Below are 27539 nucleotides of genomic sequence, written 5' to 3'. Positions count from 1 at the left end.
GAAATTTTGTGTGGGAAGTACCCGAAGGAGTGGAAAAATATAGTCCATATTCGAACCTGATCTATATTAGGATGTATAAAGTATGGATCAAATCGGTCACTCCCTTAAAGAGTTATCGTGTGCACAATTTTTTCGAACATTTTTGAATTTTTGTGTGGGAGGTACCTGAAGATGTGGGGCGATATGGCTTGTCTTTGAACTTAAATTAAGTTTGGACAAAATATTATGAAGCCCAAATTTTGAACCAAATCGTCAGATTCGTTCGAGAGTTATCTTGCGCTAAAACCACTACATACGGTCTCGTAGGTTTTTTGCATCTTTCAGGCTATTTTCTCAGGAAGTATAGACTCGCCCCTGATGAAACTTGTACCGTCATAAGGGAAGGGGGGAGCAAATATAGGTTGTTACAACAAAAATCAAATCTATTTGAGAGTAGGTCCTAAATTGAACTTATCCGAAATTTTGTGTGAGAGGTAGCCGTAGGAGTTTACCGATAAGAGTCCATATTGGAACCTCATCTACATATGTCTGATACAAATTTCACGATGTGTACAGTATGGACCAAATTGATTACTGTAAAAGACTAAAGACCAAGTTTGACCTAATAAAAAGATTTCAGAATCACATTTGAATTAGGTCGAACTTGGTCTTTAGTCATTTACCAGATATGACTTAGGGGTTGATTATGGATAGCAACTCAACTGTAGTTGCGTTGCCAGAAGAGAAAATCATACAATTAAAATAAGTAAAAAGACGGAAATGTTTGTCAAATTCATTCAATATCAGTGTTTATACCCTACACCACTATGTGGGGAGGGTATTATAAGTTGGTTTTGCCCAAAAAGTTTGTAACGCATCGAAATAATGGTCGTAGACCCATACTTATATATACCAAAATGAATGTCTTGACGAGGTGAGTCGATCTGGCTATGTGTGTCCGTCCGTCAGTCCGTCCGTCCGTCTGTCCATCTAAACCTTGTAATCACGCTACAGGTCGCAATTTTGATCGGATCGTCAGGAAATTTTGCATGTTGATGGGGGTCCCGGAGTGGAAGAAGCCTATTGATTTTGGTGATGGTCGGATAATATGTAGGGGTCGGAAAGGTCAAAAAACTTAGGTGGATAAAAAGACAACGTTTTTTTTCCAAAGCGAATATCTCAGCTTCTATATGGGGTATACCAAAAGCAAGACCTGACAATTAAAATAGAAAATATCACCTTTCTAATGATGTAAAGTAGGTGCTCGTAGGTGATAAAACAACGAACATATCACAATAGTAGCAAATAAAACGCCAATTTTCATTTTTGCGATTTTAATTATATTGACGAATATGACAGCTTAAGTTGTAAACTTTCCAAAAGCAAAGCCTGACTATGAAAGTAGAAGATCCCGTCTTTACAATGATGCAAACTAGGTCGGCGTAGGTAACCAAATGACGGAGATATTGCAATAGTCGGTAATACATCCCATTTTTCTATTTTTTTGGAAATCACGCTACAGGTCGCAATTTTGATCGGATCGTCACGAAAATTTGAGGGTTAATGGGGGTCTCACAGATGAAGAAGCCTATGGATTTTGGTGATGGTCCGATAATATTTAGGGGTCGGAATGGGCAAACACTTATTTGGAGAAAAGTCAACATTTTATTTCAAAGCCAATATCTATGTTTCTTTAAAGTATAGTACACATTGACAAGCAAAACTGGCAGTCATCGAGGTCTATTTCGTGAATATCAAAGCCTAACTGAAAAAATTTCTTTTGTAATATCTAAATAATACTGTATATATTGTATTTAAAAGGTTTTTCGCTAAATAAAAGTTATTTGCCGGAAAATTGTTCCAAAAGTACGTTGGCTGTCATTTTTGATTGATAGTGTGTGCTCCCCTTAAGAGGTATATCAAAAGCAAAACTAGGCAAGGAAAGTAGAAAATATCACCTTTACAACGATATAAAGTAGGTTGTCGTAGGTGGTCAAATAGCAGGGATATGGCAATAGTCGATAATGCATCCCATTTTCCGATTTTTTTGTAATCACGCTACAGGTCGCAATTTTGATCGGATCGTCACGAAATTTTGGGGGTTAAGGGGGGTCCCACAGAGGAAGAAGCCTATTTAGTTTGGTGATGGTCGGATAATATTCAGTAGTCGGAATAAGCGATAAGCTTATGTGGAGGATAGTCAACGTTTTTTTTCTTATGCGAATATCTCCGCTTCTGGTTGGAGTATTCCAAAATGAATACCCGTCAATGGAAGTAGAAAAGATCTCGTTTATATTGATGAAAAGTATGTTGGCGTAAGTGAGCAAACCGAGATATTGCAAAATTCAGTAATAAACCCAATTTTTCCATTTTTTGTAATCACGCTACAAGTTGGAATTTTGATCGGATAGTGACAAAATGTTGGGGGTAGATGGGGGCCCCACAGAGGAAGAAGCCTATTGATTTTGGTGATAGTCGGATAATATTTAGGGGTCGGAATGGGGAAAAACTCATTTGGAGACAAATTCAAAGTTTTATTCTTTGTCAATATATCGGCTTCTAGTAGTGGTATTCCAGTGGCAAAACCTGTCAATGGAAGAAGAAAATATTACCTTTACATTGGTGTAAAGCAGTTTGGCGAAGGTGGTCAAACAAGGGAGATACCACAATAGTCGGTAATGCATCCAATTCTTCCATTTTTTGCAATCAAGCTACAGGTCGTAATTTTGATCGGATGGTCACGAAATTTTGGTCGCTTATGGGGGTCCCAGAGAGAAAGAGGCATATTATTTTTGGTGGTAGTCGGATTATATTCCCTAAAAGAAATGTTTACCAGTGAAAAGCTTACGCACAGGGGTAGTGGTGTAGGGTATCACATGGTCGGCCCCATCCCGACTATAGCCTTTGCTCACTTGTTTTAAACTTAAGCTATTAATTTAATTGTAAAAAGTTTGAATTTCAAAGCAGAAATAGAAATTTCTCTCATTAAATTTGTTGTCAGCAACGCAACTGGAGTTGGGTTGCTATCCATAATCGACCCCTTAAGCAGGAATGCCATGCTTCTTATGTGTCGAGGCTTTTATCGTTCGCACAATATTTCCGAACATTTTCGAACTTTTGTGGGGGAGGTACCTGAAGGAGTGGACCGATATGGCCTATCTTCCAACTTAAACTAAGTTTGGACTAAATATTACGAAGGCCAAATTTTGGACCAAATCGGGTTCATCCGTTCGAGAGTTATCGTGCGCACCAGCCAGACAGACGGGCGGACATTGCTAAATCGACTCCAAATTGTCTGAAACGGATTTCGTCCTAACATACTTGGGGTCTAAAACAGGCATGACCAAAAAGAGAACGGAGAAAATGTGAATGTATTCAAAATATTGGCAACTTATACAAGTGTGTTGATAAGTTTGTATTCACGCAAGCTATAAAACAATAACAAATCAAAACATTTGTTCTCTTTTGTACGCTCTTTCTGTGGATTCGGGTCGTGTGCGTGTAAATTGCCGAAAATCATCGGCACCGCCGTGCCAAATGTGACCATGCTTGGTCTAAAACCATTATTTCGATGAGGCATATTTCGCCCGTATGAAAGTGTATATACCCTCGTTATCATAAATGCTGAGGGTATAAATATGTAAGTAATTACCATTTCTAAATAAAGTGGCGCAGGCGATTTTTTAAATTGCGCAATTTTTTACAAAAATATTTTCACTATTTAAGAAAATAAAAAGTTTTTGTAAAAATATGCAAATACTTTCTGAAAAATAAAAAACGCCGAAGTCGAAAATATTTTTGAAAAATATCATCGACATAATTTCATAAATTAAGCAAAAATAAGTTTGAAGTTAAAAAATTGTTGGGAGTTATGTCCGCGTTTTATGTCCAACGGTAACAGAGTGGTTTGTATCTTGGGCTTTAAATTCGAATTTAGCGTAGTACACCTTGCAAACAAAAATTTAAGGGGGTTATTCTGAATGTGAATTCCCGTGAGTTTTCTCACTCCTTTAAGTTGAAACAGCGGAAGGACGAAACTCCTTGATGGCGCCAAAACAACCCAACGATGCAATAAGAAATATGATCAGACCGGTTAAAATCAAAGGAATTATCTCTGCCCCAAAATGTGTGTTCACAGTGTTATTAGTGGTATGTTCGATTACGACATTTTAAATATCAAATCTTAAGGTGTTGCTAATCCACCGATTCCATAATTTTACGTCTATGATTACAATCTTTCGAGGTGATCTATCTATAACTTATTGAAAATATCAACTCAATGATTTCCCAATGTTTGGTTTTTTCTACCCTTCTTTACAACTTCTTTGGCCGTACTCCGCTTGTTTACTTCTTTGAAATGTTTAAAAAAAGATATACATTTATTTTAAAACATTTTATTGATATATATTTTTCTTATTTTCAATACAAACTTGTAATAATAAAATGTTAATAAGTTTTTTCTAAAATTTAAGAATAAGGTTATCATAACATAAAATACACAAGATCATGGGGTGAATCCAAATGAACTTCAAGTTTAGGGAAAGCAAATAATGTCAACGAATACATATTTATTTACTTTTAATTAATAATAAGTTTTAGTATACGATAGTTTATTTGTTCTGTTCGCAGTAATATTTGTTTTTGTTGTAATTTTGTATTCGAATTGTTGCGTTTGAAACGTCAAAGAAATAATTGAATGGGGTTGACGAATTATGTGCGTGCGTAAATATTTTTAAAATAACAAAAATCCTTTAACTGGGATTGACAATCCATCCTGTCGTCTTAAAACAACAAACTTCCACACACACTCACATTTACATGACATTATTATGATAATCATACATATTTAATCTACATACGTGTTTTATGTTTGTTTGTATGTTTGGTTACATTAAAATAACAGCACGAATATTCATTACCATTAAAGTTGTGTTGTAATGTCCACTTGCTTTTCATTTCGTTTGAGGGGATTTATCGAACGATATCAAAACAACAACAAAAAAGGAAAAAAAAATCTACCAAAAGTGGTGACGTAGGGGGGTATGGTGGGTCATTAATGTTTTGTGGAGTGTTATTTTTAATGGATATGGGGTTTGAAGAAGGAATCAAAAAATTCATTTCCATTTCGGTCATTTTCGTTATTCTAATCTTAGCCGAATGACGCAGCAATCTTGACTGGAAACAGGTAATCATTTATTGGTTGCGTTCGTGTCGTATTCTGGAAGCTAAATAACAGGCCAATACAATGCCCAATATTTGTATGAAGGCTATACCTATGCCCACACCAATTAAAATAACCGCATTCTTGTCGATACGTTGTTTGAGTTTGCCAACACAGCCTTCCTACAAATAGAAAATATCGAGAGAGAGGCCAATTAAGTTTGAACCACCAAAGTGACAAAATGGGAGTCGTTGTTGCTCTTTCTAACTTACCTGGAAATATTTATCTTTACCCAAAGCCGGTGATTCAGTGCAATGTCCAACACTCTCTTCAATGTATTCCGGATGACAGCAACTAGCCGGCAATGTTTTATTGGCACTCATTGTACGCCAATCCGAGGGATAATCAACGCCACAACACATCAATTTGCGTTGTATATTGTCCCAGGCCATCATGTCATCTTTGTTTGAACGTTTAATGGAATCTTGCAGCGAGTTCTTTATGGCCATTTCCAAATCACTCTTAAAGACACTGGCTGCAATGCCCACTGCCAACTCGATTATGAAAATAATAGCCAAGAGCAGGGCATACTAAAGAAGGATAAAGGGTTAGGGTATCACAGGCAGATAACAAAATATAATGGGGGTTATTCTGATCGTGAATTCCCCGTGAGTTTTCTTAACTTCTACTTTAAGGAAAAACTCACTCAGAATATTGTTCAGAATAACCCCCAATATTTTCTTACCAACAACAGTAGGGTTGGTGACTCTTTGATTGCGCCAAAACAACCCAACGATGCAATAAGAAATATGATCAGACCGGTCACAATCAAAACAATTGGTGGAGCTGTAACTTTCCCCTCAACAAAGTGACTGAATTGATTGACATCGGCAAGTACAACAGCGCCAGCGATTAATATACCCAAACCAGATATCTGAAAGACAATAAAAATGTTAATATTTGTTTGTGGGCCAATGAACTATATATTGATAAAAAAAATTAAAGCATCGGTTTAATATGGTCTAATAGAAGCATAGATATTTGTCATTACAATACAAATTTCAAAATATTAAAATTGGGATAGCTTAGTGTCTTTTGCAATAACTTTAATAACACCAACACATTTACGATTGATTTATAACTTAGAGGGCCAACTGAATACAGTTTTTCCCTTGGTATACGCCTAACAGAAGTAGAGATATTTGCGATGGAATTAAAATTCCTATTAAAATATGTCTAATGATCGGATTAACCACCTGCGAAACGTAGCATAATGGTTGGGTGTATATAACTTCGGTAGACTCCAAATTTTTCGATGTTCCTCTTTGGTCATAATAGCTCAACTCGATAGTGAAATAATTAAAAATATAATTAACTATAACCTTCGCCTTAATGGCGACATTTCCGTTGCTTGACCACCTACACCAACCTACTTTGAACCATTATTTCCACATTCATTGTTTACTTGGCTTTACTTTTTGAATCCGGAAATATTCACATAAGAATAAAACCCAGATCATTTCTCTACAGAAATTTTTGGTCCATTCCGACCCCTTTAATATTATCTGATCAACACCAAAATCAATACGATTCAGAATTGCGACCTTTATCCAGATCTACTCAGCTCGTCGAGACATTAATTATACCCTACACCACCTTGTGGTAAGGGGTATTATGCCTTTGTGCATTAGTTTGTAACATGCAAAAGGAAACGAGATAGACCCATAGTTCCTTTAGGGATATACATAGAATCACTTTCTGAGCCGATTTAAGCATGTCCGTCTGTCTGTCCGTCTGTCCATGTATTTTTGTAAACAAAGTACAGGTCGCATTTATTGTCCGATTCGCATGAAAATTGGGGAAGATAGTTTTTTTTTGGCCAAAGGACAAACGCTATTTATTTTGGTAAAAATCGGTTCAGATTTGGTTATAGTCTCCATATATATCTTCGCCCGATTTAAGGCATTTGGTGCACGAAACAGGCTATATATGTCCGATTTCAATGAAATTTTGAATGTGCGACGGAATTTAGTCTAGAAATATGTGTGCCAAATTATATAGAAATCGGTTCAGATTTGGATATAGCCCCCATATATATTTTCGCCCGATTTAAGGAATTTGGTGCACGAAACACGCTATATATGTCCGATTTCAATAAAATTTGTTATGTTTGCCGGGATTTGGCCTAGAAATAAGTGTGCCAAATTATATCGAAATCGGTTCAGATTTGGATATAGCTCCCATATATATTTTCAACCGATTTGAGGGTTTTGATGCACGAAACATGCTATATATGTCCAATTTTGATGAAATTTGGACTATGTGACGGAATTTGTTCTACAAATAAATGTGAACAATTATATCAAAATCTGTTCTGATTTGGATTTAGCTCCCATATATGTTACATATTCACAGTGGTGTAGGGTATTATATAGTCGGCCCCGCCCGACTTTGATCCTTTCCTTACTGGTTTTGATATATAAAGGTGTGTTAACTACGACCATTATTTACGTGTTACAAACTTTACAGTTAAAACCAAGTTATAGTACCCACCCTACCCAGTGGTAGTGAAGGGTATAAACTTGAAATGGGATATGATGCATGTCCGTGAACTCGGACATAACTACCAAAATTTTTTTGAAACAACACCCAAAACACTTCGAAGAAATTTTTGCATCTCAGAAAGTATTGTCTTTCCTATTAAAATTTATAATTTTGGGAGTCTTTCCATTAAATATTTGTCGTGCCAATTAGTGGAACGTGATTTTCTGTTCGGGTGGGGTAAGTCCTGTCGCGTCCAGGATTTCTGTTAATACGGTTGTGTACATTTTGGAATTTGGAAACTCGACTGACGATTGTCGTGAGCTCGACTGACGATAATCGAAAACGTGGAGTTCGGGAACGACGATTTATTGATGATCGGGAACGTGTTGATTGATGATTTCGGGAGCTCAGCATGTGATGATCGAGTACGACGATGTAATAACTAGCTAACGCTAACGTATCAGTCGGCTTTGCCAACAGATATATACTCTCAGCCTATGTGAATTGAAACTTCATCTACGGATAGATTGGATGTATTTAGGGTCTTTTCAGTGTTTTGAGGCTTTTTTGGATATTTGAACTTGCCGACGAAAATGCTGATTAGGATTAAAGTTCAAAAGTGTTGCAAAGGAGGTACTTAAAGGAATGGACCGACATAGTCCATTATGGAAGTGGATATTATGTTGGGAGTCATACCTTTTCGATAGTTATAGCGCCCACTAGTCATTTCAGTGAGTCATCTTATAACTTTTGGACCAGTATGCCTTATTTGAACAGACCTTAAACTGCACTTAGATACAAATGTTGAACTTTTGTGGGGGAGGTACCCTAAGGTAACTCCATTTTAGAAGATAAACTAAATTTGGACAAAACATTGGACCAAATTTGTTCAAGAGATATCGTGCAAATATGACGAAGGCCAAATTTTGGAACAAATCGGTTGATCAGTTCGAGAGTTACCGTGCTCTCCAGCCACAACATATGGTGCCATAGGGTTTTTTACATCTTTCGGGATGTTTTCTCAAGAAGTATGGACTTTCCCCTGGAAAAAACTTTCACCGTCGTAATTGAGACAGCGAATGCAAGTTACTTCAACAAAAATCAAAGTGGTTCGAGAGCAGGCCTTAAAATGAACTTATCCGAAATTTTGTGTGGGAGATAACCGAAGGAGTGGACAACTATAGTCCATATTCAAACCTGATATACATATGGTAGATATATTAGGATGTATAAAGTGGGAACCAAATTGGTCACTCCCTTCAAGAGTTATCGTGCCCGAAATTTTTCCGAACATTTTGAACTTTTGTGGGGAAGGTACCTGAAGGAGCGGACCGATATGGCTTATCTTCGAACTTATGCTAATGTAAGTATGGACTAATATTTTGTCCATATTTACATTAGGCAATTTTCTTTGCGGCAATTGTCAGTTCGACGGAGAGAGAGGTGAGGCATATGGTAACCCTTTGCCTCTCTACACCCTCCCTCATCAACAAACTGACAATTGCCGCAAGGAAAATTGCCTAATGTAAATATGGACTTACGAAGGCCAAATTTTGGACTGAATCGGCAGATCCGTTCAAGAGTTATCTTGCGCTCCAACCGCTTCACACGGTGTCATAGGGGGTTTTTTGCAACTTTCTGGCTATTTGCTCAGGAAGTATGGACTTGTCCCAGAAAAACTTGTACCGTCGTATGGGGAGCAGTGAATACAAGTTGCTGAAACAAAAATCAAAGCGATTCGAGAACAGGTCCTAAACTGAACTTTTCTGAAATTTTGTGTGGGAGGTACCCGAAAGAGTAGACCGATTGAGTCCATACTGGAACCTTATCTAAGGCTGGTAGAAATTTCACGATGTGCAAAGTATGGACCAAATCAGTTACTCCCTTCAAGAGTTATCGTGCGCACAAATTTTCCGAACATTTTCGAACTTTTGTGGGCGATTTAGTACCGGAAGGAGTATACCAATATAACCCATCTTCGAACTTAAACTAAGTTTGGACAAAATATTACGAAAGTCAAATTTTGGAGCAAATCGGTTCATCCGTTCGGCGCACCAGCCAGCCAGAGAGACGGACATTGCTAAATCGACTCCAAATTGTCTGAAACGGATTTCGTCCAAACATACTCGGGGTCTAAAACCGTTATTTCGATTAGGCACATTTTGCCCGTATGAAAGTGCATATACCCTCGTTAGCATAAATGCTGATGGTATAAAAATGTGCATCTTGAAAATAATGGTATTAAACCCCAAGTATGTTTGGAAGAAATCCGTTGCAGGCAATTTGGCATCGATTTAGCCCTGCCCAAACTTAGTTGAAGTTCGAAGATAGACCATATTGGCCCACTCCTTCTGGTACCTCCATCACAAACTTTTAACATTTTCCGCTAAAATAGTGCGCACAATAAATCTAGAAGAGAGTAACCGAATTGGTCATAACTTTGAATATGGTAATGCTACTCCCAGGCATAGATCAGGTTTGAATATGGACTAATCGGAATACTCCATCGTGTACCACCCACACAAATGCAAGTCTCGGATCGTTTTGAAATTTTTTGCAACAAGTTCATTTCAGAGGCGTTTACGACGGCCTGCCGGTACCAACTAAACTGAGTCGTACGAAAGAAATTTTGTTGTACATCGTATTATTTCTTAGGGACTCATATATGTCCGAATATTGTCATGTCAATGGACCACTCATTCACACACAAAGTTTGGAATGTTCAGCCAAAGGACTCATCTGGGATCATTTTAAAACTGTTGACAAAATGTTGTGTATGTGGCCCTAGTTACAACGGTATAATTTTTTCGGGGACAAGTCTATAGTTCCTGAGAAATTGGTCCAAAAACTGGAAAACCCCCTATAGACGTCAGAAGCATTGTATTTACTTCTTTTCTTTGGGTTCGGGACTGAGGGTATATCTCTGTCGTAACATAAAACTTGAATAACTTTTCTGGCTGGTGGCAGCTTAAATAGTTTTATTTGTATTTAAAAGTTAAAACAATCCTCCTCTGTGACTGTAGAGTGAAAGTAGAAAATTTCGCCCTCCATCAAGGTCATTCAAAAGTTAAATTTTAATTTGTGTTATCGCAGAATCAGAGACGTATAATTACCCATAATAATTAACTTTAATTGAGTTTGAATGTAAACCTGATAGTGGGGAAAACAGAAGTTACATGGCATCAAATAAAAAACAGACAAAAATTACAACATACGTACATGTTTGTACCCCGACATATATACATACATACATATCTTATTTGTGGTAATATGAAGAATATGTTTTTAGTAAAAACAAATATACGAAACATTTTCTTTATTAAAAAGTTGTTCGGACATATTTATCAATCAATTTTATAATGAAAAACTAACCAATAACGCAATAGTTGTCACCAAAGGCGTACGTTCATCACAAATTATGGGGGAGAATTTCGAAGGGTTTCTTCCATATTTATTCATATGTATGTTATTGGTATGTCAGCGATACTAACAGTTTATTTAAGTAATAAAATAATATTACAAAAATTCGTCCAGAGACGAATTTTTTATTTTTTTAAGGTAATTAGGGCACGCTGATGTCAAAAATCGATTGAAAAATTTCCGATTTTTCGTGTTTTTGAAAAATGGTGTTCGAACACTGGTTGTAATTTAATACATAGTTAGTCTTTTTTGGGGCTACTGAACTTTCCTCCAGAAATTTGTCAGCACTGGTCCATGTTTTATATAGTCTATACTTAGTGTATAGGTATTATCCTATAGGTGTATTATCCTACAGAAATGGCTAAAATTTAGTATGTAGTATTTTATGTGGCTATAATAACTTTTCCATCTAATTTCTCAGTACTTTCCACGTTATGATATACCCACTGACATACATATATGATAAGAACCAGTGTTCGAAATTTTGAACAGTTAACTTTGCACATGTAAAGTCGCGCTTGCACATGTAAATCATGTTTTTTTTTTATATTTTGTGAAATTGTGACAATAATTTTTTAAAATTGATTTAAAAAGTATCCAAAAATATGGATTTCAAAAATGTACCCCTACCATCGAGGGGGAGTTTCAAGCGAAGATTTTTTTATTTGCTGTCAGATGAGACCTAATATATATACTAAATCTTGTTTAAAATTTTACATTTTTCATCCATAAATATTTTCTTGAAAAAAGGTGATTTTAATGTTCGAAATTCGAACACCAAGTACGAAATGGGTTAAGAATATGTTTTATTTGACAATGATATTCTGTTTGCCTCATGTCCGTAGAGCATTATGATTATCACCTGTCTAATTCCGGATTTTTTAAATTAATTTTCCCTTTGAAGTTAACTTCTTCTTAGCTTAAACTACTTTTTATCGATCCTCAGATTGTTTATCAGAACAGTAGAAATGTTTCGAACAACCTCTTACCAAGGTACTACATCAATCATAAGTTTGACAAAGGACCTCGGAACGTTATACGGTCGACATTTCCTTCTTTGACCGTTAAAAATTTTCGTTAATTCGTTTTGATATTCAAAATTATTTTCACCTTCATGCCATCATCGTCATCATCGTCACCGTGGATTCATAACATCCAATTGCTTTTAATTCCAGCAATTTAATGTCCTTTACCTCATGGTAAAGTCGCTAGTGACCATTATGATGAATGGCATTGTTGGAGTTCGTCGCAATTTTTGTTGTGTTGTTTAGGCATTTACTGGCCATTTGTTGTTGTTTTTGTTTTATTTGTATATTATAATTATTCATTAGAATGTCCCAACTTAGATTTATAGCTAGGATAATCAAATGGTGGCACAGAGAGTGTGAGAGAGAGGTAAACACACACACAATCGCTACCAAATATCAGATTCGAAGGCATGCCCCTTTAGCCAAGACTTGCTTTCGTGAAATGAAATTAACTCATGTGATTTTTTTACATAACACGATTTTGGGTATGGCTTACGACATTTTGGTATTGGAATTTCCATTGAATAAGGTTTTTGGGGGACCATTAAATTATTGGAAACTAAAGATGGAGGAACATTTTTTAATTTCATTTAATTTTCATGGTATTCTATTATCAACTTTCGCATACATTAAGGAAGATAGGTGTGTGATTTATTATAATAGAATTATTGGATGTAAAATATGAGAATGAGGGAAGTCGCCAAAAACAAGAAATGGTCCATTACCAAATCTTATTGCAGTGTTTATTTATGCCCACAATTTTTAAAACTATGTGTTAGGAAATAATGAAAAAAGAAATACACTTCGTATTTTTGTTGGCCAGAATAATTGAACAAACTTGCAATTGTGAACAAATGTCAGCAAATTGAATATTTACGAAATTTAGGAAATGTGAACATTAGTCTAGCATGGACAGTATGTATCTACAACAAAATACCACTTATTACACAAACTACGAATCAATGACAATTTTCTCAGAAAGTATGGATTTGCCTCTGACCAAAAAAATGTATGTATGGATTAAAGCTCAAAAGTTTGCAGAGATATCGATAGATAGATACCATTAGTAAAAATGTCCAAAGAATCCTCGAACAGACCCTTAACCACACAAAAATGTTGAACATTTGTGTGGGTGGTACTAAAAGGATTGGACAGATATGGCCCAAATTTGAACATAAACTAAGTCTCTCAACAATATTTAGAGATCCAAAGTGTGGACCAAATCGGTTGCTACGTCTATGAGATATCGCGCGTACCATTTCAGCGAATATTTCCGAACTTTTGTGGAGGAGGTACCGGAAGGAGTGGATCTATAAGCACCACCTTCGAATTTCATCTAATATTTTAAAAAATATTACCATATCCAAAGTATGGACGAACGCAGTATTCGTTTCGAGCTCTCCGGCCATTACATATAATGCCATAGGGGATTTTTACAACCTTCGGGCTGGCTTCTTAAGAAGTATGGACTTGCCCCTGAAAAAACTTTTACTGTCGTAATTGAAGCAGCGAATGCAAGTTTCTTCAACAAAAATCAAAGTGATTCGAGAGCAGGTCCTAAACTGAACTTTTCCGAAATTTGGTGTGGGAGGTACCCGAAGGAGTGGACCGATTCAGTCCATATTGGAACCTCATCTAAGTCTGGTAGAAATTTCACGATGTGTAAAGTATGGACCAAACGGTTACTTCCTTCAAGAGTTATCTTGCGCACAAATTTTCCGAACATTTTCGAATTTTTGTGTGGGAGGTACCGGAAGGAGTGGACCGATATAACCCATCTTCGAACTTAAACTACGTTTGGACAAAATATTGCGAGAGTTATAGAGCGCACCAGCCAGCCAGACAGACAAACGGACGGACATGGCTAAATCGACTCCAAATTGTCTGAAACACATTTCGTCCAAACATACTTGGGGTCTAAAACCATTATTTCGATGAGACACATTTTGCCCGTATGAAAGTCTATATACCCTCGTTAGCATAAATGCTGAGGGTATAAAAAATATTGATTTTGTATCACGAGTTTGCTTTAAAATCTGTAGGTACAATAATGTGGGGTACGTTGCACTTGATGGGTGCCACCGTCGTGCAATGGTATGCGCACCCGCCTTGTACATATAAGGTCGTGGGTTCGATTCGATATTTCCTAAGTATTTCAGCCATGTAAAACTTCTCTACAAAAGTGGTGTCTAAGACACGCCGTTCGGACTCGGCGATAAACTGTAGGTCTCATATCATTGAGCTAATATGAATCGGGTGCACTCATTGATATGAGAGAAGTCTCCCTTGTCCCGTATGGGCCGTTTGTGGAACAATTATTATTCTAGATGACTGGATGAAATAATTCTATGTGCAAAGTTTGGACCAACCAGAAACTCCCTGCAAGAGTTATCTTGCGGATTTCCTATTTTAGTTGGTGGCGTCAGCGTTACTTGGAGCATTTAGGCAATTATGTCCGAAAGTATGTATGTACTTGCCCCCGAAAAAATATAACCGTTGTAAAGGGAGCTGATATCACAACCTACTGAAAGAAATTTCAAAACGGTCCGAGAGGAGCTCTTAAACTTAAACTTCCGAATGTTGTGTGGGAGGTACCCGAAGGAGTGGAACGATATAGTCCATATTAGAACTCGATACGATGTGTGAATAGGAAACCCGTGAACAACGTGTTGCAAAAAATCAAAATGATTTGAGACAAGGCCTTAAACTGCCCTTTTGCGAAATTTGTGAAATTTTTGTGTGGGAGGTACCCGAAGGAGTGGAACGATATATTCCATATTCGAACTTGATCTATGTCTATCAAACAAATTGCGAAATGCAAAGTGTGGACCAAATCGGTTACTCCCTTCGAGAGTTATCATCTTTTTTACGATTTTTTTTACTTTTGTGGGGGAAGTACCCACGGATTTGACCGATATGACCTATCTTTGAACTTGATCTAATTCTGTTCGCCAGACAGATTGATTTACAGTTCTAAATCGAACCCATATTATCTGAAACGGATTCCGTCCGAACATACTTGAAGTTTAAAAGCATTATTTCTATGAGACACATTTTGGTCGTATGAAACAAGTGGCTCATCGAAATAATGGTCATATACCCTAAGTGTGTTTAGACGGACCCGTTTAAGACAATTTGGAGTCGATTTAGCTTTGTCCATCCTTCTGTCTGGCTGGAGTGCGCGATAACTGACGAACGGATTAACCGGTTTGGTTTCAACTTTAGATCTCGTAATATCTTGTCTAAATTTAATTTAAGTTTGAGGATAGGACATATCGGTCCTAGCCCACAAAAGTTATCTCGAAGGGAATAACCGATTTGTTACAAACTTTGCACATCGCAATATTTCTTCCATACATACATCAGGTTCCAATATCCACTATATCAGTCAATTCCTTCATATTCCTTCAGGTACTTCAAAAATGTTCACAAGACATGTCGCGGATCGTTTTATGTTTATGTTGACTGTGCGTACATTTTTTCGGTGGCACGTCCATTAGGGTTATGACTTTTTTACAACCTCATATCCCTGTATCATAGCGTGACGAGTTTTGCCATAAAATTACATAAAATCTTAATTATAAGGTGATTCGGTGAAAAAACCTCACGCACAAAATGATTTTAAAATTTGAATTTATCAAAATTATGGACAATTTTTTGAAGTCACTGAAAACAGATATATAATTAAAAATAAACTTTAGAGCCACATGAGATAATTAAAATGACGTAAAATTTATTTCTCACTATTTTTCTTCAATTCTGAGAATCGTAAAAATGTCGTAAACGCTTTTATTCAAAAATATAATTTTTTAACAAAAAACAAAAAATTTAAAATTTGTCAATGTGAATTTTTCGCGACCTTTTTAATATTTGAATGAAATAAACATTATTATAGTTATTAGTAGGCTTATATTTATTCATTCATGCAACAAAAAATAATTTTTCGAAAAAATTTTTTTTTTCATTTCATATATTTTTTCAAATATTATTTTTTTAAAATCGATTTGTGCGTGAACTTTTTTTATATTTCAATGGAATAAACGATAGCATAGTGATTAATAGGCAAAAGTTCATTCATCCCTGCTACAGGAAATCATTTTTGAGGAAAAATGTCAAAAAGTCATAACCCTAACGTCCATACTTCCTTTAATAATTCTTAAGAGCTATAAAAATCCGGTCGGCACCAACCAAAACGAATTTACACATCGCAAAATTTCTTTTAATGTACTTCTGTCACAAAAATTCGACATTTACGCTTAAATGAAGTTATGAAGCTGTTCGAGGATGTTTTGGATATTTGTATTACCAAAGGTTCTTCTTGTGGTGTGTACAGCAATATAATGTTTTCCTGACATAATGGTCCAAAAGTTCTAAATCCTAAATCCACTAAAAAGGTTGGTGGGCGCGACAACTATCGAAAGGAATAAATCCACAAATATCCAAATCAAATTTAGTTGCAAAACGAAATCATTTATTCCGAACGCCCACAATCGTTAATGCTTGGTTTACATTTACGAAATCCACTCGATTTCAGCTGTCAATTCCTTTGCGTATACGTCAAATGAAAACACATCCGAAATTATTGGATTTCATTTGACGTTTAAGCAATGAAATTGACAGTCGAAATCGAGTGGATTTCGTAAATGTAAACCAAGCATAAGATAAAAATTCCAAAAGTTTCAATATTTTTGTCACCAAGTTCAACAAATGCCACAAAATTCTGAAACCCCCCTAGAAACTTAATATTTGGGGAAAAGGATTCCATTTGTGTAGCCGGTGTTTGATTTGATCTGTCCACAAATACCCGTCTCAATTTATGCAGACTGTATATAAACGATTTGAAAAACAACATAATTTTCTTTTTATTGAATAAGTGCAGATTCCATCTGAATTGTTTTATTCAAGTCCATTATTATTGTCTACTGCAGACTTCCCAGCCCAAAGAACCTGACGCTTTACATGATTTCACCTTACACTTTGAGTTTAAATTACCATTTTTAAATTCAATTTCACTTACCGCAAATACGACATTAAAAATAAAGAGGGTATACTTTATCATATTCATGCCACACGAACGTATTTGGATTTTCATTTTGAAGGGTTTTTTTATGCGAAATTAGTCGAGAGAAATTTTAAATATTTTTTTCTTTATATTTTCACTGGTCGCTCTCACTATACCGGTAACTTGATGAGTTTAAGTTATGTTTGCTGCTGCTTTTGTTGTTTACTCAAAGTGCCGGTTTCAGGCAACTATCCAAAACGGCGTTTCAATTCCAACTGACCAATGTTCAGCACTTCGATTGACGACCAAAGTTGCGTTGGTGGTGGCCACAACTCCTTTTCTATGTAACTAGGCCGGCCGATCAATGTAAAGCGACAGCAGCGATTCACACGAACATATTGCCGCAATAGAATTCTAAGGAACAAAAGCAAATCAAAATATCCTGTGAATATTTTGTGGCAACAACAGCAGCAGCAGCAGCAGTAAACAGGGTTGAAACAAGGCGCAATTTGTCAAGAGAAGGGGCGATTTTCTAAGAAAAAAAACAGAAGTGGTCATTTTGTTAAGGAAGTAAATGTAAATCATTTAAAGTGTTTTCAACAAGTTTGAATATTCATTCGAATGCATTGGAATTCAAATTATCCATTAAGATGCTTTAAAGAAAAAATAGCTAACACGCAAAGGGAAATTGTATCATCTTCCACAAATTGAAAGCCAGGTGTTTCTATATATCGAAGTCATCTATAGATTTTATTAAAGATAAATAACATATATAATTCTTGTAAATACCTTGAAAAAGTCTCCTATAAACTTCTTCATTTGATCCTCAGGATCAAAAATGTGTCTCATCCAAAAAATGCTTTTGAACCCCAAGTATGTATGTTTGCAGTATGTTCAGTGGATTTATCCTGGTCCGTTTGTTTGGCTAGCTGGTGCTCACTGTAACTCCTTCCACATAATAACTCTCAAAGGAAATACCCGGTTTGTTCCAAACTTTGTAATATATAAAATAATTGCTCTCACAAACATTCTAAATCGGACAAGGGACAGTTTTTCATGTTCGATTCATATAAGTTCAACGATATGAGACCTACTTTTTATCACCGATTCCTCCGGTTACCTCCCACAAAACATTTAAATTTTTTTCTCAAAAGTGTAGTTTAAGGACATGTTTCGGATCGTTTTGGATTTTTTTCGGAGGCAAGTCCATTTTTCCTGAGATAATGAGCAAAAGCTCTAAAACTTGCCGACGAATTGAGAAATCAATTTGGTTGAAACTTTACACATTGTAAAATTTCTTCACCAAGAAGGTCTTTACTGGACCGGGTAGCACGGCCACCAAGTTGAGTTTAAGGGTTGTTCGATGATTGTTTTGAAATTTTTAACGAAGGTTCTTCTTGTGACCCTGTTTACAGCGATTTAATATTTTTCGTGGACCAGTGCGTGCTAACAGACTTAATGGCCCGAAAGCTCTAAAAAATCCTACGGTGATCAAAAACAAAAATGGAGGAGTGGCTAAAATTGTTCCAACATTTGCACATCGCAATATTTATGTCAAAGTTAAATCGAAGATATACTCCTCCTTTCCTTCGGTACTCCCTCACAAAAGTTAAAACATTTTGCTTAAATACAGATTTTTTGGCTAGGGAATGCCAAAATTTCCTTAACCAATTTCGTCTTGAGACCAATTTTTTATTTATTTCTAAACCAAAATACTTTTTTAGGGTATTTCAAAAATCTACTCAAACATTTTTTCCAAATGTTTCGTTCTCCCGGCAAATGTGATACTATTTTTTTATTTTTTAATCAATATATATTTTTTTATTTTATCAAGCAAAAATTTGGAATATTTAGATAAATATTTTTGTCAATATGTGAAATATTTTATCAGTTTAAAATAATTCGATAAACATTTTAGTCAATACAACTTTATTTTATCAATTTTTTAATATGTAATCAAATAATTTTATCGAATTTTGTCAATATGACAATTGATAAAATTGTTGATTGAATCTTTGAATTTGTTTTTTATCAAATGGCTACAATGTTTTTCTGTGTTTGACATATACACAGAAAAACATTGTATGAAAGTAAACAAATTTTAATTTATTTGCTATTTATTGATTTATTTTTGAATGAATACATAGTTAAATTATTACTTACTTACTTTCTTTAATTTTCCATTATCGCATCGAAATGGCTGAAGATTGGTATTGAGTCCTCTTTGGACCAACAATACTTTCTCCCAGAAATTTGCCGGTATAGGGGAATGTGGGCAACGGTTAAGTCACTCTCGGACCTCAGTCACGTTTGGCGACGTTACGTTGACTACGACAGTTTGTCGAGTACCCCGAGAGTGACAGGGCGAAGAGAAGAGTATTACGTCGCATCAGATTTCTTCCTGCTGAAGAGGAACCACCACATTTTACAATGGATGATGTTGTCAATGCCATCAGGAACGCTAAATCATCAAAAGCGTTGGTCCCTGATGGAATCTCCATGGAAATGCTGAAGCAGCTGGATGAACCGATAGTGGAGTATCTCACTAAAGTTCTCAACTTGTCGTTATCCACCCTCATTGTTCCCGAAGTCTGGAAAATGGGCAGGGTGGTCCCACTACGGAAGCCAGGCAAGGATGCCAGCAAAAGTGAATCGTACAGACCGATCTCGCTTTTGTCGCCCGTAGCAAAGACACTTGAGGCCTCGCTCCTCCCCAGTATCAGAAATAGCTATCAAGTTGCCGATCATCAGCATGGATTCCCTAAGCAGCACAGCACGACATCAGCGCTGCACACCATTACCACATATATCTGTAAAGGACTCAACCAGAGACGGACGTGCGATAGATCAGTGATGGTGGCGCTTGACTTATCAAAAGCCTTTGATACAGTCAGGCACTCCACGCTGTTTGAGGACATTGAGCAGACAACCCTCCGGCCAAGCTTGAAACGTTGGATAGTCAACTATTTGTGTGGACGCCGCTCGTACGTTGAATTCAAGAACAAGAAGTCCAAACCCCGTAGAGTTAAACAGGGAGATCCCCAAGGTGGGGTGATATCTCCGGAACTGTTTAACCTCTACCTCTCCTGTATTCCGCCCCCTCCAGACGGCAACGAGATCGTAACGTATGCGGATGATTGCACGATCCTGGCGTCGGGTACCTATCCTGATGACATCTGTGAGAGACTGAACAACTATTTAACCGATCTTACCACCTTTTTCCATTCGAGGCATATGCAGATTTCCGCCACAAAATCTACAGCCAATCTGTTCACCACATGGACAGCGCAGTTTGGAAGGGAATTGAATGTCGTGGTCGACACTACTTTCAAGTCGTGCGCGCACGCCACTGCTATCTGCGACAAACTGAAAAGTAGGAACAAGGTCCTCAAGTCCCTAGCCGGCAGCACTTGGGGTGCAGATAAAGAAGCCTTGTTGACCACGTATAAAGCGATAGGTCGGTCTGTGGTAAGCTATGCGGCGCCAGTCTGGTCCCCGAGATTATTCCCAGCCAAACCTACTCATCTTAATCCAGTGGATCTGTGGTTACATCCCATCGAAGCAACCACTTTCCTGAAACATAATATCTAGACAGCGGAATGGTCGTAGAGAAAATCAGATTAGACAGAAACTCGTTTTGTTACAAAATAAAACGAATTAGGGCCAGAATTTTTTGCATATCGTGCATATTTTGACATATTTTTACATATCTGCATAAAATGAGCATGTGCAAAACCATATGCAAAAATATATTCAAGGATTTGTGCTCTAAATATCCCACCGAAATGGCTGAAGTTTGGTATTAAGTCTTCGTTAGGGGTATGCACGTCTTCATATAGCCCCCATAGAACGGTACGGAACGGAACGATTTTCGGTATTTTGAAGGTTGTGGCCTCAATATCCCACCAAAATGACTGAAATTTGGCATTTTGTCTTCGTTGTGGGTATAAAATTTTCCGCCTGAATTTTGTCGGTATAGGTCCACCTATTCATATAGCCACCATAGAACGGTACCTCCGGATTTCTGGTATTTTGAAAGTTGTAGCCTGAATATCCCTCCGAAATGTCTGAAAACTGGTATTTAGTCTTCGTTGGGGTTATAAAACATTTCACCTGAAATTAGTCGGCATAGGTCCACGTCCTCATATAACCCCCATAGAATGGTACCTCCCAATTTTCGGTATTTTGAAGGTTGTGGCCTCAGTATCCTACCGAAATGGCTGAAATTTGGCATTTTGTCTTCGTTGTAGGTATAAAACTTTCCACCTGAAACTTGTCGGTATAGGTCCACGTGTTCATATAGGCCCCATAGAACGGTACCTCCGGATTTATGGTATTTTGAAGGTTGTGCCCTCAATATCCCTCTGAAATGGCTGAAATTGAGTATTAGGTCTTCCTTGGGGGTAACATACTTTCCACCTAAAATTTGTCGGTTTATAGCCCCCATAGAACGATAACTCCCGATTTTCGGTATTTTGAAGGTTGTGGCTGTGGTTATCAATGAACGGAAACAAACAAAACGATTCCCGTACCAATCACACAAAGCCACAAACTTTTCAGCTTCTCTGAATCGTTTCATTCTCATAACCAAAACAAAAACAAAAACTTTTCAATGTAAAAAGATAGAAACCGTACGATTGCTGTATTGTAACTTCGGCTATGCTTTGCCGAGTTGTTTCATTCACCACCGAAACAAAAAGTATTTTTGGGAAACGTTTCCCGTTCGTATTGTCAATGACACACTCAGACACACGCACATGTGATTGCTTAACAACCCTATAAGTTAGCATATCATCATACCACAGTGAATTTTATCAACCACCAAACGTTTTTGATTTATTCACATGTGTTTAGTACTATTCCGTTTTCTATCTGCTCTTGTGGAGTTGAGTACTTTTCGCTTTTCGTTTTGTTTGCACTCACGAATGTAATCAAAACAAAACTAAACAGCAAGCTCGGCCAACGTGGGTTATGTTTCGTTTTGTATTGTTCCTATGGAAAATACGAAACGAAACGATTGGAAATGTTATTTAAAGTATTTTTACGTACGCTGGTGGTTATACATTTCCCTATTTTATTGACTTGTCTGAAAAGAATTTTAAACAGAAAAATTTTACATATGTACAAACATTTTTGTACCTAATATTGAAATATTTGCTGCATAAGAAAATATGTAAAATGCATAAATTTTGCATATGTCATATGTTTCGATTGCAATTTAATCAGAATCCAAAGTCCCAAAATTTGACATGAATCGGACCAAAAATAGGGTTTGCATAAAATTCTGCTCTCTAATAATAACAAACACTGTTACAACAAGATCAACCCGATTTTCGGGGTTTTCAGGGGCTTAGCCGCACTATCCTACAAAAATTACTGAAATTTAGTATTTAGTCTTCTTTGGGGCTATAATAACTTTTCCCCACAATTTGCCAGTACATTTCCAACATCTGATTTGTAGCTTAACACACTATAACAGTGTCACCCTTACGAATATTAAGGATTTTTTAAACGCATGCATATATACTACATCCACAACTTTTCGCTTTTTTGTTGTCATAAAACTAGTTTGCCGACTATCGGCATTGAACTCATAACTCTCAGTTTGGAAGTCGGACACATACACTCTTTGGCACCATATTCGTTACTTGGTAATAAGTAAAATAAGTACATTTGCATTGCAGCAAAATAAAATTATTTAACCAATTTATAATATTTGGCTCATTTCTGTTTCGGTTCATTTGTTTGTTTTGGGAGCAGTGAACTCACAACTCTCAGTTTGTAGTCGGAGACATATACTCTGTTCGGTGATGAGTTAAATTGTGGTATTGCAATGTAAAATTGTAAGGAAAAATATTTTTCAGCCTATTGGTAATGCAGAAGGTAGCTTGTTGACATTACTTTGCAATGGGTCATTCAGCTAATGTTCTTTCATAGACGTTTTCTTTGAGTTTTCGACTAGTCTTTTCCATATTGGAAGCTTTTTCATATTAAAACAAATCCTTTAATTTGTTAATTGAAGGCCATAATTTACCTTCGCCTTTTATGTACGACATACCCCTGGATGTGACAAATGTTGTATGGCAAACGACCTATTTAAGCTTCATACCTACACCTTCATACACAGGTATAACTTTGGTTTTCATGTTTAGATGATATGAGAAAAAATGTAGCAACAACTTTTTAATTCCTATGGTTGTAAGGAAAGGAAGTTATAGTTTTTTTTTTTTTTTGTTTTCAATGAAATTTATTCCTTTTTTGAGGTTCTTCAGTATTTTGCATATTCGGCATTTGTTTTGTACGAAAACATAAGCACCATTCAGATTTTCACACTAAATTTGAGGCGAACACTCTTCGACACATGGCAGGATACAACCACTCACTCACTCTCACACACACACACACACACACTTTAACCTGAATTGAGTAATTCCTTGAAGCGGGACTTCCTTTTTGTTGGTAGCCATGGTTTTTATGGTTAAAGTTCTCATTTCACATTTTCTTATGACCTGACCTGACCACCACCATCATCGGTCGGTCGCGTCATTTAAGCTCTGGGAAAGGGGTCAGTGTGGTAAATAAATTATTGGTAAGTGCGTATGTGTCCGGTGTGTAATTATCGTTTGTAACCAAAAGCCAATGACCTAACTGAACCGAATTGTTATTGTTGGTGTTTTTTATGTCAATCAAAAAAGAACTAGCATTCTGAGAATTAGAATCACTTCTAATCGTCCGTCGTCCTTTAATTTTCCAATGTGTCGGCTGGGCTGGAAAGTTTTTTTTTTGGGAATTTTCATTGGGTCACCGGCTTTTAGAAGACGATTGTCCGATTAACAAAAAGGTGAAATCATAATTAACTAAACAAATTCATTACTAATAATGGGGAAGTCTGAGAATCATTCCAAATAACAAAAAAATAATTAAATTTAAATGTGTTTTAGAGAATTCACTGTATATTTGAATCAATGAAATGTGTTTGCTATTTCTGTAAATTATTTCCCATAATCTTAACATTTCGCAAATGACGGATGGCAGTTGAAAATTGGAATTTGTAATTTAATTTTAGTAAATTGAAGAAATGTTTCTCTTCAGTGATATTATTAAATGTTGAGTATATACTACGAGTATATTCAATTTTGTTTCCAAACTAGAACTGCTTATAACACTGTGACACAAAATGGAGGGGAAAATCTGGGGCAGAGATAATTCCATTTGGGGATGAAAGCCCTTGGTGAGTATATTAAGAATCCCGAAGAACAGATCCGCCGTGAGATGAACTTCCGAGTTATGGCGTGATTACGTTTCTGATAAAGACCCTGTAAGGCATCTGAAACTAGCGTTATATCTTTGCTAACTGTTGTTTTAGCTTATTTATGAGATGACATATCTTCAGTCAAATCGAATAAGGATTATTTTCGTAGAGCATTTCGAGCTTCTAACTCGCTTCCTTCAATGTCCTTTTCGTCCTTTATTTTAAGAACCGCTTTAAAGTACCACAAAAATGTCGCTCAGAAAATTTTAGGTTCTACTCTCATTGACAAATAATCGATTTTGTTGTGTTTTTGCATGGTCATTTTGGACACTTACCCTGTTTTGGCTCAGAAAAAACTATGTTTTGTGTTTTTGTATATTCTGTATATTCGAACAACCAATAAATAACGAATATACAAAAAACAAAATATACTCATTTTCCGAACAAAAACTGGGTAAATGCACAAAAGGACTATGAAAACGCGACAATATCGATAAGTTGTGAATGAGAACCGTACCTAAAATTTTCTGAGCCACATTTCTGCAGAACATTTCGAAGCTGAAAAATGTAATCTTTTGGTACACTTATAGTGGTTCTTAAGATAAAGGACGAAAAGGACATTGAAGGAAGCAAGTTAGAAGGACGAAATGCTCTACGAAAATAATCCTCATTCGATTTGACTGAAGATATGTCTTCCCATAAATAAGCTAATACAATAGTTAACAAAGATATAAGGCTAATTTAACATGCCTTACAGGGCTTCAGCAGAAATTTAATCACGCCATAACTCGGAAGTTCGACTCACGACGGATCTGTCCGTTGGGATTCTTAATATACTCACCAAGGGCTTTCATCCCCAAAAAGAATTATCTCTGCCCCAAAATTTCGGTTCACAGTGTAATTTATGAATGAGTTTTTAAAAAAGAAAACTTCTGCAAAGCCCCCATGAATACTGCAGAATTAAAAATGTGTGAAAAGAAATTAAATCGAATGACCTATATTAATTGTTAATTACAAATGAAATGTTGTTATTGTTTAAAAAATATTAAATAGTCACGCGCATTTTATATGAATTCAACGATTTTGAGAAAATATTTTTCACAATAACGTTACCGCGGCATATGTATTTACTTTTTGCACGTACAAATGCATATACGTACATATGTATGTATGTAAATGTGAATGCACTTCCTCTTTTACACAACACTTGTCGTTCATTTCGGTGGTTAAAAATGGAAACTTTTTTTAAAAGCATTTAATTTTCCTCAGCATTTCGATGATTGTATTTCAGCTTCATTAGGAGATTTATTTATTGAAAATCCTACAACAAAAACAATTATTGATGTTTCAAAAGATTATAGTGTGGAATATTTCCATTAACTTATACTTACAATTATTTCTTTACACATATTATTGTAAATTATTATTACACTGTGGACACAAATTTTGGGGCAGAGATAATTCCATTTGGAGATGAAGGCCCTTGGTGAGTATATTAACCCTTTGAACCCCGATTTTTTTCCGTAGGAATAAAAATATTTTTCATATTTATTATGATTAGTTGTCGCAAAAATATGTCCTCTGCGAAAAAATTTCTTAAAAATTCCTCGGTGTTAGGGAGTTACAAATGTTGCCTGTGGGCAACATTGGGCCATTGTGGTTATAACAAGTAAAAAAGTATCAGTCGGCTTTGCTGACAGAGATATACCCTCAGCCTGTATATATTGAAACAATTTTTTTCCAAAAAACGTATGTATTTAGGGGTTTTTAAAAATTTTGGAAATTTGAACCGACAAAAATGTTCATTAGGATTAGAAATCAAAAGTTTTGCGGAGGAGATACTAAAAGTAATCGATCTACATTGACCATTATGAAAGTGGATCTCCAGCCACTACATATGGTGCCATAGGAGGGTTTTACACCCTTCGTGTATAGACTTACCCCTGAAAAAGCGTTTACCATCGTACTTGAGGCAGCGAATGAAAGTTGCTTCAACAAATTTTCCGAACATTTTTGAACTTTTGTGGGGGAGGTACCTGAAGGAGTGGACCGATATGGCTTATCTTCGAACTTAAACTATGTTTGGACAAAATATTACAAAGGCCAAATTTTGGACCGAATCGGCAGATCCGTTCTAGAGTTATCTTGCGTTCCAACCACCTCACACGGTGTCATAGGGATTTTTTTTTGCAACTTTCAGGCTAATTTCTCAGGAAGTATGGACTTGCCCCTAATGAAACTTGTACCGTCGTATGGAGGGCAGTGAATACAAGTTGCTAAAACAAAAATCAGAGCGATTCGAGAAATGGCCCTAAACTGAACTTTTCCGAAATTTTGTGTGGGAGGTACCCGAAGGAGTGGGCGGATTAAGTCTATATTGAAACATCTAAGTTTGGTACACATTTTACGATGGGCAAAGTATGTACCAAATCGGTTACTCCCTGCAAGAGTTATCTTATCGTGCGCACTAATTTTCCGAACATTTTCGAACTTTTGTGGCGGAGGTACCGGAAGGAGTGGACCGATATAGCCCATCTTCGAACTTAAACTAAGTTTGGGCAAAATATTACGAAAGCCAAAATTTGAACCGAATCCGTTCATCCGTTCGAGAGTTATCGTGCGCTCCAGCCAGCCAGCCAGACAGACGGACATTGCTCAATCAACTCCAAATTGTCTGAAACACATTTCGTCCAAACATACTTGGGGTCTAAAACCATTATTTCGATGAGGCACATTTTGCCCTCGTTAGCATAAATGCTGAGGGTATAAAAATTAACAAAGTTTGTTTCTTAAGTCTTTGCATTATCGTTGTATTTTTATTATTCATGATGTGGAAAAGCATAAGCTGATGAGTTTTTTTTATTTCTAGAGGAAAATTTATGGAAATGGAATAGAAAATTGGTCTATATTTATCATATATAGTTCACAAATTAGCCAATTTTGACGTATGTATATGGTTCATATAATTTGAAATGCTCATATTGACATATTTCAGAATAGAAGCGTTTGGAAAATATTTTCTATTTTGAATGCAGACTCTAAACCTGATAATATTGCTCTTAATCCAATACAAACAATTATCATCGTCGATATTTAAACTGCTATTTGCTTGATATCTTACAAATTTCTAATATTTAATATGAATATTCCCGA

The 27539-nt window shown here is 36.3% G+C and overlaps 1 protein-coding gene across 1 annotated transcript; it reads right to left on the bottom strand.

The window, feature by feature from the left end:
- Positions 1-4357: 4357 nt before the first annotated feature.
- Positions 4358-17557, bottom strand: Tsp47F (Tetraspanin 47F). Its single transcript, XM_073957436.1, has 4 exons — positions 17150-17557; positions 5886-6074; positions 5413-5730; positions 4358-5322 (listed from the first exon to the last, which is right to left on the bottom strand). The coding sequence occupies exons 1-4, from the start codon at positions 17222-17224 to the stop codon at positions 5173-5175; spliced, it is 732 nt and encodes a 243-aa protein (XP_073813537.1). The 5' UTR covers positions 17225-17557; the 3' UTR covers positions 4358-5172.
- Positions 17558-27539: the final 9982 nt, after the last annotated feature.

This window comes from Musca autumnalis, unplaced genomic scaffold (genome assembly GCF_047663935.1).
Source record: "Musca autumnalis isolate F117 unplaced genomic scaffold, ASM4766393v1 scaffold_5, whole genome shotgun sequence".
Lineage (NCBI taxonomy): Eukaryota > Metazoa > Arthropoda > Insecta > Diptera > Muscidae > Musca > Musca autumnalis.
The sequence above is the reverse complement of the archived record's forward strand: the minus strand, read 5'-3'. Positions and strand labels throughout refer to the sequence as shown.